Consider the following 18,283-nt stretch of genomic DNA (forward strand, 5'->3'; position numbering starts at 1 on the left):
AGTTGCTGGCAGCTGTGGCTTTTAACTACTAACTAACTTTATTAGTTGTGAATCAGTTGCTCTGTGCTTCCTACAAGCAAGCGAAAAGTACCTGGAGAAGAGAGATCAAGTGCTTGCAAGTCAAAAGGATCATCTCTGTGCATCCCATGGACAGGGGATATTATACTGCCTTGCCAGATTTTCCCTCCACCCATCACAGCAATGCTTGTTTTGTCTGCCTGTAGTGTGCATGTGTAGCAGAAAGTTTGATCAGGAGGTTAGAGTTTTAATTAGTAGAGTTAAATGCTGACGGCTCATTAATTGTTTACATGCAACTAAAATCTATGATTTTATTAAAAAACAGTCAGTCATTCTTACTAAGTACAGAAATCTGAATCCTGCTTTCTGTCAACCCAGCTCCAAAAACTTGATAAATTAGAGAATTTCGCATATTTTAATGAAATCTTTAACTTTTGTGACAACTCCCGTATTAGCGGGGCTAGATCTCTGTCACACTCCCAATGAGGTGTGACAATGAGAAAAAATGTTTTGCAATGCAGTGTGAGATTAAGATTGGTAATGCATTATCTGAGAACATGGCAAAGAGAGATTCAATCATGGTTTTGAAAAGGGAATTGGATTAGCACCTGAAGAGAAATACTTTGCAGTACAGGAAAATGGTTAATGAGTGGGATTAGCCAAATTGCTTCTACAAATAGCTAGCATAGACACGAAAGGCTGAATGGTTTCCATCTGGACTGTAACTATTTATTCTAGGAATTACACCGGAATCATACAAGCATTTATTCAGCCGAGTACAAGGAGCAATTGATTATGCCATTACACCAGTCCTGCCTCTTATGAACAAATCTACACGGAGAGCAGATCCACACTTTCAGTGCATTTTAGAACACAGATAAGGGGGTTGGAGACCCAGTGGAACCAGATACCACTGCCAAATTCCTGTTTGCCTTAGCACCATTGAGTAAACATATCTGCTACATTTGTTATAAACAGAGGGCACTTTGGGACAGAGATTTATACAACGCAAGTTAAACATACAAGAACCATTTCCAAACATATTTGATCAATTTTATCAGAGGGCCACATTTGCAATTACTTTAACACACTGAGCACATGGTGCATCAAGCGTCCAAATGTGCATCTGCATGTGTAGGAAATCCTGAAAAAGGAAGAACAATCTATCCTCTCATCAAATTTGACTTTTTTTTGTCATAATGTCAGATCACTGACATCCAAGCCCAAAGCTGAAACAATATCATGCAAATAATATAAATTTACCATTTTCTTGCATGTCTTTGTAACAACATGGGAGACAATTGTTGTATCTGGTACTAATTTATTCATACCATATTATTTTTAATTGGTCACTTAGTACAATAAAATTAAAATATTTTTCTTTTTAAGCTATCGAGCTAGAAAGAATACTTAAACCAATCATTTTCAATAGCTCAGGATTTCACTAATAATTTAAGAGGAAAAAGTGTGGAAAACAGAATTTAAGATTTATTACTACTTGTTCCATTCAGTGTCCCTTTGTTTTAATCAAGACTGCATTTCATCCACACTGTTATTCAAGACTGATTACAAAGTGAAAAATGTTGAAGAAAGTATAATTTTGACTGTTGACGAATAGGTTAGAAGTCAGGAAAGCAAGCCAAACATATCAGTCATTCTTGTCTGAAGCTGTTATGGAAACTGGTTCTCTTCAAACGAAAGATATGCTTCTTTAGGCAGTTTATTAGACCTATCAAATGTTCCATTTCAAATTTATTGTCTTGACTTTTAATGCTACTTCAATGACTTGTATAATGGGCTCTCCAACACTTCATTAACAGATACATTCATATTAGTCATCATTTCATGATAATTTGCACTCTAACCAGATATTCTGCTTTATTAAAATCAAGTTTGCAATTAATTTAAAGCATCAAACATCTGATTGCAATGACTACACAGAAGTGTTGAACATCTCAATTTAGAAAATTGCACAGACTTACTTTTTCTCATCTGACAAATCAATGTTGGTCCCAAATTTTATGGTCTTGAATGGACCTCTCCTCTTTTTGTTACCACTGTCAAAATAAAAGTGATAACCGTGAAGATTTTCAAATTAAAAAAAAATACTTCGTATCCTTCAGTAACAAAAACGTACTTATCAGAGGATGTGGATTCATTATCTGATTGGTCTTTGTGGTGACTGCTCTTTTTCTCATTTTCCTCCTGCACATAAAAAAATTCAAATTAACAAAACACATATTATTACATAACATATTTGAAGCAGCCATTTTAATCAATTGTAAGGTAATTAGTATTTGAGCAACTGATAGATCAACACTAATAAATATTTATGGCATTCTATTCAGTCTCACTGAACCTGTGTCTTTATTTTTATTGCACAGTGTCTACTACTCAAATGTAGTGGATTAAAATAAAAGATTTTGCTGAATTCTCGCAGTATCTGCAATTATAAGCAGTATATTTCTTAAACAGTCATATTTTGTTTGCATGGCATTTGTAGAAGCAATACAATGAAATATATGGACAGGATTTTAACTGGCACATTAGTAATATTAGAGAATAGTGTGATTTATCTTTGTCACATGTAGCAAGATACAGTAAAGTGTTATGTTGCATGCTAAACAGGCAGACCCTACTGTATGAAGTGCATCAGGGCTGTAGAGCAGAATAGTATTACAACCACAGAGAAAGTGCTGAGACAAAGAGATCAACATTAATCATTGAGAGGTCCATTCAAAAGTCTGATAACAGCAGGGAAGAAGCTGCTCCTGAAATTTCTCGCATGTTTGATGGAAGACATTGAGAGAGTATGAACGGGGTGGGAAGGGTCTTTGATTATGTTGGTTGCTTTCCTGAAGCAGCGGGAAGTATAGATGGAGTCAGTGGATAGAAGGCTAGTTTGTGTGATAGACTGGACTGTGTTCATTACTCTCTGTAGTCCCTTGCGGTCTTTGGAACAGCAGTTGCCATACCACGCTGTGATGCATCCAGATAGAATGCTTTATATGGTGTATCTATAAATTCGGTAAGAGTCTTTGTGCATGTGCCAATTTTCCTTAGCCTCCCAAGGAAGTAAAGGGGCTGCTGTACTTTCTTGACAATCACATCGCTGTGGAACATAGACAAAATAGGGGTAACCCTTGCTAAAATATTGAGTAGTCAGGCTTGCGACATAGATGGAAAGGATGAGAAAATATTAAATATTCCGACAAAATATTTTAAAACAAAATTTATAAAAGTAAACCCTGGCAAATGTAAAAATACATTTTTAACATGCTATGGAGTACATTTAGTGCAAGAAAGTAGAAGGCTAACCCGCAATGATTCCTGGAATGAGGAGGCCTGATATTGTGCATATTTGGCAATCGTGGTGTGTGATCTACTACTCTCACAGCGCCAGATCTTCTTGGTTCCAGTGGAGTCCCAGTTTTCATCTGGCGGCTGCAACAATTGTGTCCGCACCTCCACTAGATGTTCATTATTTGCTTCTACCAAAGTTTTGGTGGAAAAAAGACCTAAATCTGCAACAGAACAAAATTAATTAAACTAGTGAGTGCATGAATTATCATACACAAAATTTTGAAAGAAAAAAATTTTTTAACTAAAAATTTGGAATAAACCTGAGGACAAAGAAACTGCATTCGCAACAGGATGGAAGCAACAGCCATCTGTACACTGACATTTTGTTAGGACCAAGAGATTTTATCTTACATTAACCGCTATGCAAATTTAGAAGGTCAACAGTCATCATCAACTGGGCACCGTTTTGAACTCTGTTGAGACCAATTTGGATCTTAACACTACTGCATGTATTTAAGTTTCTTTGTCACTTCTGCGGATTGGAAATGCCTCTGTTTTGCCATAACCCAGGAACATGTCTATAAGCATTCTGAACTTATTTCAAAATTAGATCTGCGCACATATGGGCCAATGGTTTACATGCAACTTAAATGTTGGGAATCGTAACTGTAGCACAAAACAAAGCATTTTTATTTTTAGGGCCTAATTTATAAATTTCAATAAATTGTAGTGAGGAAGAAAGGTTGTTCTGCAATGTCTCAGTATTATCTCATACATCTCATTCTGCGCAACAGCTGGGAAAGATACTTTGGCCAAAATTTTCAAACCGATCAGGTTTGCAGATTGAAGTGGGATGCAGTTTGACCACCGGCCACTATACCAATTGCCCATCATGACCACAGTTCAGCCATTTTGGATGTAGGTGGCTCAAAGTCAGATTATCTACCAGTGGTTAGAAGCAGTTGGTCAACTGAGGAAGATATGTCCCTTTCTTGCATTGAACTGATTTACAGTGGGTAACATGGGTAGCTCAGGTTGTTTTTTTTTGGGGAGGGCATTGGGATTGAGCAGGAAGTGGGGCTGAAACGCACTGCCCCACACCCGTAACCCCTAAGTGGATCCATAACACTGAGCACTGGCTGTCTTCTGAAGAAGTTGCCAGTTAAAGATTCAGGCCAGTTAACTACAACTTACTGAACAAAAAGTAAATATACTGTCCTCTTGCCCCACAAAATCTCACATTCCATCTCCAGATTAGCAGCTTGCAACTTGCCTTTTGGGGCTGCTGACAGCTGAGTGCTGGAGAACCAGCCATGTACCTTCCAGTACTGAAGGCCTCCACCACATCTGATGGACTGGCCATCCCTGAACTTTAATTGGCTCTCGTTTTTGAAAACCCATGTGGGAAAATTTAAAGCATGTACTGCAGAGTTTGAACCTAGAACTGAACCCTATTTCCAGTTCCTTATACCTGAACTCAGTCCTATTATTTAAACAGGTTCAGTACATGATGAGGAAGCCAGAAGTCAAGACAAAAGTATTTCACAAAAGAGCAATTTACAGCCAGGATAAAATCAGAGCTTTCCCAGATTAAACAGGAGAAAGAATTGCATGCAGAATTAATCAGAATCAAGAATTAAACAGGTCAATGGAACTTGTTAATAATATAAAAAAGGTCTATTCTAAATGAGACAATAAAAAAGTACTGGAGACACCAATAGGATGATTAGATCAAATTTGAAACTTCTGCAAGTGCTAGTTGAAATAACTCGAGAGGCTGGTAAACCATCACAAAGTCACCCTTTATTTATACGTGGAGAGTCCTTGACACTGATCCATCTCCCTCAGATCCAGCTCTCAGTGAACAAAGCCTGTGATGCTCCTGTTTGTGTCTGCCAGGCAGGGTTTCCTGATTATACCAGATTAACAGCCCCAATTATGGAACTCTTATTTTATGAGGTACACCTGACTGGCCCGTTATAATCGCTATACTGGGAAGTAAGAAAGTCAGGAAAAATACGAGTATATACGGGCAATATATTGGGAAACATCTAATGATCAGGAATACAAAATAATCTTATTCCAAAGAATGCCATGCAGCAAATTGTCACACGAGCAGTTCAAATTGAGGATACATTGCTCAGCCTTATGTAGAATAATTTGACAGTTCTCTACATGTTAAAAATAAAGATGAATCCAATGAAACTACTTTCGTTATACTGCAGAAATTGCTTTAAATGTATATTATTCACAAAATTATCAACATGTGCTTACTTAAAAGATTAATCAATTACTTCTACCATTCGATGATCAAATTTCAGCTTAATTGATTTTTCTTGCTTGGGCTATGTTACACAAGAGTAGGATCCCAAAAAAAAAGCAATCCTCATCCCAGGATGTGACGAGATTATCAAAGAGATTCACACTTCATTGCACAGCACATCGAATATTTTTTAAAAAATACACTTTTGGGTATCTTTGGATGGACCAGCATTTATTGCCTATCCCTAACTGCCATAAAGAAAGTGGTCGTGCGCTAATTTATTGAACAATTGCAGCTCGAGATATAGGAACAGCCACAATAATATTTGGAAGAAGCAGTACCAGAATGAATCAATCCCTAAATGAGAAACAAGAGTTATAATAATAAATCTTAATAATATTATGTTGCTTATATTCAGATACCTACCTAGCTTGAGAGCCCCAGCAAGGCCACGGATTACAGTAACAGGGTTGTTAGGGTTTGTACAGAACTGATGAAGCGGAGGAAAGAAAGCATCACGTTTGTTCTCCAACTGCACAAAAAATAAATTTTAAAAATAAAAATTAAGCCTCGAACTATACCTAATTAACATAAATGTTAAGAAAACTCAAATAGCTACACTTGACAACAGTATTGTAATATCTTTAATTACAGAAAAACAAAAGCAGCAACTAACATTCAAAGTTAATTTAAACTGGATCAAAATCTAGTATTTACATCAACTATTGATTTCATTATCTAGAACTTGGCTAAACAGTAGTTTTAGGTGACGAATATCTTACGATTTGTCACAAAAACAAAAACACAAAGAAGTCAATTACTAGTACTAATTTAGAGCAGAATGCTGCATCTGACTTACATAAATACTAGGCGTAGGTGGGTTTAGCTTGTCCTTTGGCAGCGGTGGGTATGGTGGTGGTAGTGGTCGAGGAGGTGGACACTTATCGAGTAAAATGCTACTATTAGATAAACCATTTCTCCCCAGATTTCTGGAAAAAAGGTATTATTTTTGTAACATTTTCATTAACCCCATTTGTACTTGGCATACACTTATAGCATTACATTTAACTGCTAAAGGACATTCAATTCAGTGTTTACTTGATGGAACAAAAGAAAGCTTAGCAAACAAGTCGAAACCTCAAAAAAGGCGTACATATTCAAATACTTCATAAGAGCAGCTTACACAGTCAAATGATTTAATACAGGATTTGTATGCAAATCCAATATTTAGAGAAAATAAAATCTGCACAATTACACAATAATTTCTGAAAAATATTTAATTAAAGGTGGTAGGCAACTTTCAAGATCTATTGAAAGGTAACTCAGACATAGATCAACCAGCAATTATTTCTAAAGCGCTAAAACTGTTGACAGAATTTTGGTGGTGACTGGGTGCTGCAATGCTCTTTACCTTCTGGGTCCAGGATAAACTCATTGCAGGGCTGACAAGATTAAATTCCCCTCTCTGTCTGTTGACTGAAGAATCCAACGTGACATGAGACCTGCTATGTTCATTGCTGGCAAGAATGGTTGCAAAGCACAGAGCAATCACTCTGCCTGTACTAACAAACTCAGTCTTATTCAGAGAAAAGATCGGATATAGTGTCTCCCCTGACTCTTGCACTTCCACACATAGGCTGCCTTGCTGATCTTTAAGGGGCCCTAAATCTCTCCCCAGTTATCCTTTTGTCCTTAATGTATTTGTAGAATCACTCTGGATTCTCCTTAACCCTATTTGCCAAGGCTATCTCATGTCCCTTTTTTGCCCTCCTGATCTCCCTCTTAACTATACTCATATTGCCTTTATATTCTTCTAGGGATTTACTCGATCTCTGCTGTATATACCTGACATATGTTTCATTCTTTTTCTTGACCAAAACCTCAATTTCTCTAGTCATCCAGCATTCTCTACACCTACCAGCTTTGCCCTTCAGCCTAACAGGAACATACTGTCTCTGGACTCATCTCATTTTTGAAGGCTTCCCATTTTCCAGCTGTCCTTTTACCTACAATCCCAATAAGATGATCATCCCTTTCTTATTTCTCAGTTCCACCCAAATAGCTTCCCTGGATGTATTCCCAGGAATATCCTCAAGTACAGCCGTAATGTTAACCTTAATCAAAAACACCACTACCCCTCTTCTCTTGCCCCCCTTTCTATCCTTCCAATAGCATCTATACCCTGGACCACTAAGCTGCCAGTCCTGTCCATCCCCGAGCCACGTCTCTATAATTGCTATGATATCCCCCCCGTCCCATGGTCCTATCATGCCGAATTCATCTGCCTTACCAGTTAGGCCTCTTGCATTGAAATAAACGCAGTTTAATTTATCAGTCTTATCTCATTCTCTGCTTTGTTCCTGCCTTCCTTGACTGTTTGATTTGTTGCATTTCCCAACTATACTAGTCTCAGACTCCTTCCTCATTATCTGGATGGTTACATGAATATAAAGGATTTAGAGGGACATAGACCAAATAGGACTAGATTTATATAGGATATCTGGTCAGCATGGACAGGTTGGACCGAAGGCTTTGTTTCCATGCTATACATCTCTATGAAATCTATGATAGCTGGGATAAAAAATAAGAATACGTTACATTGGTGTACTTTTGGAAATGGACATATTGTTAGGGCAGAATTTTAAGCTCAAGTAACTGTGAGCATGAAATGCAAAGTTCAATTCTCCCATATGAACATTCCTCAACTTGAAAAGCAAACAAATTTAAACTTCAAACTAATTTGATAATTCAAATGGAAAATTTAATAATCTACATATAAATTTTAATCAATTATCATCTCTGAAAGGGATAGTTGTAAATGCTTTTCGCCAAATTAGAACTACATTCTACGATGAAAAGAAAACCACATTGAAACTCATTACCATGCAATGAATTTGGCAGCACTGTAATAACTAATGAAACTTTTCTTCTTCACCAAAGCAAAATTGTCAAATATATTTTAAGGACTTGTTTGAAACCCACATCAGGATTTCATAGGTGATGAAAAATTAAATATACAATTTATGGCTCAACAGAAACTAGAGTTATGCATTACAGCCTCCCTACTGCAGACATCCACTGCTCTCGAAGCATCTGAGAGTCCATTAGACATATGAAAAAAAACTGCTAAAATAAACTGCAATTAAAATAGAATTGTGGTTTGTCTAACCCAGAAATGATGTAATACAATGAAAAACAGGCAACAATGTTCTTAGCCATTGTACACTGTTTGAAAAGAAAACCACTTTAAACACATCCAGAGTAAGGATGAAGCAGAGGACTTCCTGCGTATTTTCAAGTGGCTAGTTTCAGTGTAGGAGAATACTGCCAATCGGATCACTTGACTGTTACATAAAAGGGCAAATACACCTATTAACTTAAAATTTACATGTTCCTATCTTCTGTATCATCAGACAAACTTATAAAATGTCCTGAAAAACGTACAACAAAATTAAATAGAATTTTGCTTTTGCAGATCAAAGAGAAAGCAAGAATGATTTCCAGCCAGAATTTCCCTTATCTTTAATAAGATTAGCAATGTTATAAGCAATAACACAATACAGGTGAAAAGCATTAGCAGACTACCCATTTAATTATCACTGTTGTGAGAATTCTCAACAGAAAATAGCAAAAATCAAAGTCAGGACGAACTTTGATCACTAAGAACTCAACAAATGCAGTACTAGAAGATACTGTGGGCAGTGAAAATAGTCTGTCTGTCCTATTTTCATCTGCAGTGGAGAGACGGGGTGGTAAAAACAAAGAGGGAAAAGTTTTCTCATGGATTAGTGGTCTACTATAAATATTGCACTACAAAGGAATATGTTTAAAATAAAAATATGTCAGACACTTTTTAAAACATGGAATTGTGGTCTTCAAGATCTACTGACTGAAATTGTTCCTACATTGAATGTTAGGCTGAAGGCACCTTGTTAAAATATTGCTCAGCCATTTAGGGATAGTTATGTTGTCGTCACAGCAGTACACTTGACAGTTAGGTAATGATCAATACCCAGACAACTAACGGACAATCATTTAGGAAGGTGATAAAATTACAACTGGACACCACAGTTTTAACTTAGAAATAAAACATTTAAAATGGAAACCATATCAAATTTACTACTTAAAACATATTTAGAATTAAAGAACGATCTGTGGAAGATATTACCTAATGACACTGGAATGGATCCCAAGGTAAAGATGAACAAATGCATGGATGAACTAATGCCAATGAAATCAAAATGAACATAAGGCTTTTTAAAGGAATCCTATTTACACGCCAAATTGCTTCAAGTTATTTCTCATAAGGAACCAAACTTAAATTCAATATATTGTTTGAATAGAATAATTTATTTTTAAGACTTAAGAGGATAACTTCAGTTATAAAACTGTACGAAATAGATTTAACCGAGCAAGCTGTCCATTTCATTAGTGAGCCTAACAATTACTAAATTTCAAGGAATATTTCAGGCAATTATTAATGGTGTTTCAAATTGTACTCTTGTTGCAAAATACATTTAAGCAGTTCGTTAAAGTAGATTTTCTTTCCTTGCATTATCAATTCTACTTCGGATTGTATGCATCCACCTGAAATTCACCAATCAAGTTCCATACTTTAATAATCGTATCTTTCAAAAGGTAACTTGAAGCACAAAAATTGCAAAATGTAGAAATACAGAACTATTCAACTTAACTTAAAAATCCATACCTACCATTTTAAAAAAAAAATCAGTTATTCAACCAATGTTACAGTAATTCGTATCAAGTACACAGTAAGGTCCTCATTTTGCTATTTCATACAAATACGAGATACAGATCATCAAATTTGTCTCAATTTTCCTGTTTAATATTTCTCAAGCAGCTAATAACCCAGCTTAAAGGATTATTATAATTGAACTATGATTGGTCTTTATTTGCTGTGGTAATTTCCATGTTTGAAACAGCATTTCAAAAACCATGAATTTTTAAAAAAACTGTAACAGTTGCCATTTTAATCAGCGAGTAATCCATAGCTTTTTACAAAGAAAAGGTTATAACTTTTTTTGACAAGAGGAAATTACAGCTTTCAATTCTAGGTTAACCTGATACAGAATTTCTAAAAACAGCAGTTGTAAAAAAAAAGTTCCCAGATTGACTGGAAGACAGGTGGTCTAGAATTAATGATCTGCAGGAAAAGGCATTAAAAAAAGCTAATTTCCAATTGGTTTCAAGTAAAATCTCAAAATAGTTGTCCACTCAGATTTCTGTAAACGTATTGCTCATTCAGAACAGGCATTAGTACCCAAATCCTGGTGGATCCTGCCTAAAAAGTTTTCGAAGTTGCAAGATGAAGAAAATGCAACCTATTTATTGTTTACACATTTACCCACATTATGTTATATACTGTTTCCAATAGAAAAAATTTTTTTCATTTGTTCATCTTTGCTTTGATAAGGGTTTTACAATGTACAGGTAGATCCCATATAATGCGACAGTTGCGTTCTTGTGTGACCTCATGCCATAAATCGCCATAGAAAATTGCTATACATGTACAGCAGAAAGTTCACGTTATCCAAATGGCATCCACTATTCATCAATCGTGTTACAGCCAACTTGCATTAACGAAACACACATTTTAGCAGAACCACCTGTACATAAACTGCAGTCTACTTAGAAGCCCTTCAGGTACAGATCTGCAATCAATTATTTCTTTACCATATGACAAAAATCCAAGGAATTCCTTTCTCCCAGTGCAGAGAAAATACACACTTAAAAAAAGTTTCCTGAGTTACAGGTGTATAACAACTTGACATTGGCCAAATAATACCACCAAAGCATCGACGCTCTTAATTCAGTTGTTTTAGTGATTAAAAAAACTAGAAGGCTAAAACAAGGTTTCTAGAGTTGCACAAGATTCTATCTACAAGACTGTTAAAAGTTAAGTTAGTGTATTCTGCACTCAGTGGAGATGAAAGAAAATGATGGAAAAATAAAGAAAAACAAAAGAACAGCAGGTGCTTTAAGTCAGGAACAAAAACAGAAATTGCTGGAAAAACTCATTATGTCTTCTGAAGAAAGGTCACTGGACACAAAACATCAACTCTTCTTTCTCTCCACAGATGCTGCCAGGCCTGCTAAGCTTTTCCAGCAATTTCTGTGTTGGAAAATGGGATTAAAATTTGTAAGAAAGCCATATACAAAACCAAAGAACATGGGGAAAAGAACAGTGATAAAAGAATGAGGAACCCGGTGAAACGGGATGGAAAGAAGTCTGTATTCAAAATGCAACTGGATGTACTCAAATGAAACGGTTTCATTTTGGTTTGTCAGAAGAGAAGCTACCTGTATCAAAATGAAATATCTCTAATTTACAGTTCCTGCAGTTTCAGTAAAATAAAATACTTTCTCATGTTGAATGAAAAAGACATTTCAATGAGTTTCATGCAAAAAGAAATCACGGCAATTATATCTCAACCAAAGACACGCAGCATCACTTCATCTCCTCCACCAGACACTTGATCCTGTTCTGCCTAATCTGGTTTAGTGTATTCTGGTTCTGCTTGCTTGCTTACTCATCTGCCTCCAAAGCAAAAATCTACAAGTGACATCAACAAATACTCCATTGCTTCCATGAGGCAAGCAAAAAAAAAGGGAAGGACCAGGGAAGCTGGCTTGTAGCACTCAGTCAATTATAGCTGTGCTCTGAGAGAGTCCATTGCTGCCAATCTGGTGCACAGCACATCCCCAGTTAATAAGCTTTTTTGGTCAATAACTGCTACTATTATGGTAGTCTCCAAAACAGCCACTGGTGGCAATGGGTGGCAGTGTGCAGGAGAATAACAAAACCTATACTGGATTCCAAATATGTCAAGCAAAGCAAACTATCATGATGCGATAAATGGATGTTAGAAAAGGTTGAAACTCTGTTCAAAGTCGGAAAAGTCTTACCCCTGATGGGCTTTTCTTGGAAATTTCCATAACATTTCCAAGTCGCTGGTCTTTTCCAGGTTTCCACAACCCTTTGACTTTTACTTAACATAGAAACATAGAAGACAGGAGCAGGAGAAGGCCATTTGGCCCTTTGAGCCTGCTCTGCCATTCTTAACGACCATGGCTGATTGTCCAACCCAATATTCTAATCCTACTTTCTCCCCATAACCTTTAATTGCCTCTTGAATACATTCAATGTTTTGGCATCCTCCAACAATTCTGATATCTGATTTGTGATCTCTTTTGTGACGACAGAACCAAAGTATGTATTGAGTTGCACAGGCATTTTGTTTGCTTGATAATTCATTCCCCCGCTTCTGTCTGTAGGGAAGCTACATTTGTCTTTACCAATCGCTTTCTGTTCACGTACCTATAGAAACTCTTAGCGTCAGTCTTTATGTTCCCTGCAAGCTTATTTTTTTTACTCTATTCTCCCCTTCTTAATCAACCCCTTGGTCCTTCATTGCTAATTGGAAACTGCTCCCAATCCTCAGATTTATTATTTTTCTCGGCCGACATGTATAACTTCTTCTTTGGATCGGATACTATCTCTTATTTCATTTGTAAGCCATGGACTGGCCCTCTTACCCATTTGGCTTTTGCACCAGACAGGAATAAACAGTTGTTGCATTCCCCCATGCATTCCTTGAATGTTTGCCATTGCGTATCCACTCTCATCCCCAATCAATCGAGGCCAACTCGCACCTTATATCTTCGTAGTTTCCTTTATTAAAGTTCAGCACCCTCGTCTCCGAATTAACAACGTCACTCTCCAGCTTGATAAAAAAATTCTATCATGTTATGGTTGCTCTTCCCCAAGGGGTCTCACACACCTAGACTGGCAAAGATTCCCTTCTCATTACACAGCACCCTGTCTAAGATAACCTGCTCTCCAGTTGGTTCCTCCACATATTGTAAATAATGGTTTTCTTGACCAATGATAATGTTGATACAATGATACAGTTCAAGCTAATGAAGTGGAGGTGGAGGAGGAGGAGGAGTCTGGGGAGACTTGAAAGAACCAAAATGTACAACACAAAAATACTGAGAGTCACTGACAAACCTGTGAAGAGGTAGTTTTGTCAGTAACTGTGAGCTAGAGCAAACATACCCATTTGGCAGTAACTACACATTTGGTTTAAATACCGCTATCACTAGCTTTACAGGCTTTCTCTACCTGCTAAGGTTTGTCAAATCAAAAAAAAATTGAAGTCATCAGCCATAACTTACAAAACGTCAGACATACTCTTGTAGCAGATTTATAATTTAAAGGGAACGGTTTTACTGGCATTATCCCCCGCTGTAATTAATTATTTCTCTACCAAATCTGCATGAAGCTGAATTGGGCTATTGCAACAACACTGACAATGAAAATAAAATCCAGTTTCAGCTTAATACGGAGTTTTTCCTTGCACCACTTGCAATTTTAGACAGTTCTAAATCATCAGTTTAGCAGTATCAGTAATATTCAACATTTTCTTACAAAACCTCATTACTTAAGACAGCATTTTTTTAAGTAAACAGAATTACCTGCATGCCTTTAGCACTTCTGATGAACTGGGGTATATAGAGACAGAGGCTGAAGATGCAAGTTGAGGACTAGGTTTGTGAGCAGTTAATGGTGGGTCCATTTTACAGGGACTTTGAGAGTCCTCCCCTACACCTTTTCCATTGACCGTATGTCCCAGTCCACTCTGAGGGCTGTTAAGGCTGGTAACACTGTTAGCAGTAGTTTGTTCAGTGGATTTAGGAGACGGAGTTGCAGTAGAAACAGCTGAAGATGGTGAAGAGGCAACTGAATTCTCCGACTTTGTGTGAACAGCTGGATGGATATTGTTAATTTTATCACAAGACACAGAACCCCCATTATTATTAGGTTTTCCCATCAACAAGGCAGAGAGCTGAGGATTGTCTGAACTAAGTACACCTGGTGACTTGGACTCTCCACGACTTGAACTTGAAACAGCATTTGCTATAGCTTGATGGACATGATTAGGAAGTCCCTCTATGCTCGCAGTGCTGTTTGGTGTCCCTCCAGAATGCCTGGTTGTCTCAGGCACCGTTGATGCACTTCCTGAAGGCTTGCTCTCTTTGGTTAAGGTAATGCCTTGTTGTCCACCTGAGGTAGCAGTGTAAGAGGAGAGGTGATTGAGAGCAGCCCCCTGTGTTGTTAGTGAATTGTTAGGCATGGCAGGATGTCCAACCTGATTCTGAATACCAGTGCCAGCTGCCTGGAAATGCTGGGAATGCCCAGTGGAAGAGAGAGGTCGTTCACCATTAGGGCCTGCCGAATGTGAACTCTGACCTTTGTTCAGCCCCTGAAAGAGAAGCAGCACTTATTTAATGAAGCTCAACAATCTCCCCCCATTTTTAGTGCCTCTAATGTAAAAACATATCCAAGCACTTCAAGACTGTGGAAATTCAAGATAGAAAAAGAAATCACAAGTAAATCTAACAGTGACCACAACCTTAACTGTAGACAAACCAAGAGATTCTTTCAGAAAATTAAGTGAGTTTTGTGAAGGATAACTCTGAAAAGCAAGACACTTTAATCTAAAGTCTCTGCTTACAATGGTAAAGATGAGAGAAAGACAGGAAGGAGGAAATAGCTTACACACGATGCCCAAAGTGAAAGGAATAAAACTTCAGTCAAGGATGGGAGCAGTGAGTGTATGGATGCAGATTTAAAGATGGGAACAGAATTGGACAGATGAATGGACGTCACTACCAAATGAAATAATAGTTAAGCAGGACAAAATACATGCAGCAGAATTCTGGCTAAAATAACTATGAAATTTGAAGAATAGGAAGTCAATAAAGTAAGCATTAAAGTCACACAGTATGGAGTGGATTACGGTTTTATTAAGGGCTTCAATTGTGTAATGAGGCAGAGGTGTTCAACGCTGAGACTGACATTACTATCATGCCTGAGTTTCTTCACAGATCTACATGCAATTCCCTTGATAACATGCTGCTCCTTTGCAACATCAGAAGGCATGAACAAGTTTATGATGAGCATGAGGATCCACCCAGAAAAATCGTACAGGAAGACTGGTTTAGCCCAACAGGCTCTGGGGTGGAAACAGAAAATGGAATGAGTGACAACAGAACAGAGTTGAAGATTGGATAGACTTAAGCTATCATCCTCATCCTATGTCAAATTTAAACAAGATTAAAATCTATCACAAGACCAAAATTTGAAATGGTTGCCTGACAACACAGAAATACTTTACAAATACAGTGCAAAGGGACAGAATAGTGTCACTAGCATGTGGAAATTGACTCTGTGTCTGCAACTGATGTGTCAGAGGCATAGTGTGCAAATAATAAAAAGAAAAGGACCAAACACAAGTGCTTGGAAAGGCTGCAAGCTTGAATGCAAAGTGCAAATGTTCTAGTTACATTTGGGTATGTAGGAGATTGGAACAACATGACAGCAGTTCCATTGATATTGACAAGTTTTGGAGAAAATTACATGAACTCCTTGTTTTAATTCTTCCCCTTTAAATAAATGTTCTAAGGTTGTTCCTTTTGTATGCCCTTTGCCACATATACAGTGCCATTGATGGCTTTAACACTCCTTACTTAGTTGCATTTCACATGATTACATCTTTCATGTGCTCATGCAACTTGCACAATGACATCATCAGTAGGGCCCTCTGAGAAGGCTTCTAAGAGTTGCCACCATTGTGTCCGCGCCCTACAGTCAAAAGTCATCTTTTAAAACAGTTCTCTCCTCAGTCATTGAAGTTAACTTTGATTTTAAATATTTTTTAAGTTTTTCTGCTGTTTGTACCTACAATAATAAAAAAAACTGTTGTGGATGTAATTAGTTAAAACAAAAACACTACTGTATTTTACCTGCACACTTGAAATAATTGAGGCACTTGTACTGTACCTTTATCATAAATTTCTATAAAGACTTCTCTGCAAGCTAGGAATGCACAGTGCTACACATGTATAGCACAGCATTTCAACTCTGACATTGGCTTTTCAGGTGGAAATTATCAAGAATCCAACACTGAATTTAACATTGAATTTCATGGGAAGCTACACTTCGCTTCCATGACTTTAAGGGAGGACACCTTTTGTTTCAAAATTTGCTTGTGGGATGTGGGCTTTACTGGCTGGCCAGCATTTATTGCCTGTTCCTCGTAGCGCTTGAGAAAGTGGTGGTGAGCCGTCTTCTGAACCACTGCAGCTCTTGAACTTTCAAGAAATGAGTCAACTATTACGGTTGACAAAGGATAATGCAACTCAATCACAAACAAGCCATTCATGTCTTCTGTTTGAGGTTGCTTTAGTGAAGGGAAAAAGCTGGATTGGAGAGGTTTAAATTAAGTGACAAAGAAGTCTGGCATAGAACGGAGAGACAAGAACAAATTCATTGACATTTAACAAAGTGGTTGGAGATGGGTGTTGGAGTGGAAGGATTAAGGTGCTGATAATGTCAGGTTTTAAAGCAGAGATGGTACCAGGGAGAGGAAACATTTGATGAGGCCCAGAGAGAAGTCAGCTTACATGAAGAGCTCAGGAGATGGTGGAATAAAAAAAGCTGTATTTTCCCTATAACCACTATGAGGGTGCTAAATGCATATGGCTGGATAGAATGCAAAGTATCCCTTCTACTTCCTCATCCAATTTATTAAATGAACAAGTTACACAAATCAAACTGCACAGCAAAAAGAAAGTGGCTCTGATAGGTCAATAGGATTACAGAACTGTAACAATTGTTTTTGCAAACACAGTAAAGTGCTATTTTCAATATTTTTTATTTATTCATTGTGTGGGATGTGGGTGACGCTGGCTGGCCAGCTGTATTATTGTTCCAGGGCAATTAGGTGGCTAAAGTTAAAGGTGTATTCTGGTAACAAAACATTTGTGCTGCAAGCATTGAGAGAGATTAATGAGACAACAATTTTCATTTATGCAGTGCATTGAATTTAGTATATCACCCTAACGTACTACACAGCAGCATTACCAAACAAAAGATTACACACAATCGCAGAGATAGACAGCTGACCTAAAGTTTGACCAAAGATTACAGGTTTTAAGGAAGAAAGAGAGATCGTGCGATAAGAGAAGTTTAGGGAGCGAATTCTGAAACTTCAAGCCTGGGGCATGGAGCACTTTTTAAAAAAAAAGGTGTATAAAAGGTTAGAATTGGAGAAGTGCAGAGAACTCTGAAGGTTGTAATAGTGGTTCAGGTTACAAAGCAATGGAAGGGGGAAGTTATGAGTAATCTGAAAGTAAGGGTGAGAATTTTAAAATTGAATGTTGGGGGACTGGGTGCCAATTTAGGTCACTGGGTAACAATGAGGTGATAAGTGAATAGGAATTAATACAAGTTACGATATGAGCACCAGAGGTTTAGATAAGCTCAAGTTTATGGGGAAATGGAAAGTAGAAGCCAGCCAGAAGAATAAAACTCTTGGTAACAAAGGCATGAATAGATTCTGTCAGTGAAGAAACTGCCATGCCTTTTGAAAAGCTTCTTAAGTCCTATTTCAAACTGTTTTTGGACATTCTACAAGCTGGAATATTTGCTTTCAAAGAATGAAGATCAACATACTGCTGCACAGAAAACGTCAGTTTGGGTAAACAAAAAAACACCCTTTTGTCCATTCAAGAGAAAATTTGTTCTGTAAAGAAAATTTGTGGCTAAGCATTGTACTAGCCACTTTAGAATGACAGATTGCAAATGGATGGAGATTTACCACATAACAATGA

The 18,283-nt window shown here is 37.3% G+C and overlaps 1 protein-coding gene across 4 annotated transcripts in view; it reads right to left on the reverse strand.

The window, feature by feature from the left end:
- kdm6a (lysine (K)-specific demethylase 6A) overlaps positions 1-18,283 on the reverse strand; it is a 224,219-nt gene that overhangs the window by 35,299 nt on the left and 170,637 nt on the right. For all 4 annotated transcript variants that reach the window (XR_007263189.1, XM_048602716.1, XM_048602715.1 and 1 more), the window contains 6 exons: positions 14,084-14,871; positions 6,444-6,573; positions 6,011-6,116; positions 3,337-3,542; positions 2,156-2,223; positions 2,001-2,075 (listed from right to left, as the gene is read on the reverse strand). Coding sequence is in view for 3 of the 4 variants with exons in the window: in XM_048602716.1 (XP_048458673.1) it covers positions 2,001-2,075; positions 2,156-2,223; positions 3,337-3,542; positions 6,011-6,116; positions 6,444-6,573; positions 14,084-14,871 (1,373 nt within the window). In the remaining variant the exon portion in view is untranslated. The remainder of the gene's footprint in view (positions 1-2,000; positions 2,076-2,155; positions 2,224-3,336; positions 3,543-6,010; positions 6,117-6,443; positions 6,574-14,083; positions 14,872-18,283) is intronic.

The sequence above is a fragment of the Rhincodon typus genome, chromosome 11, assembly GCF_021869965.1.
Source record: "Rhincodon typus isolate 14 chromosome 11, sRhiTyp1.1, whole genome shotgun sequence".
Lineage (NCBI taxonomy): Eukaryota > Metazoa > Chordata > Chondrichthyes > Orectolobiformes > Rhincodontidae > Rhincodon > Rhincodon typus.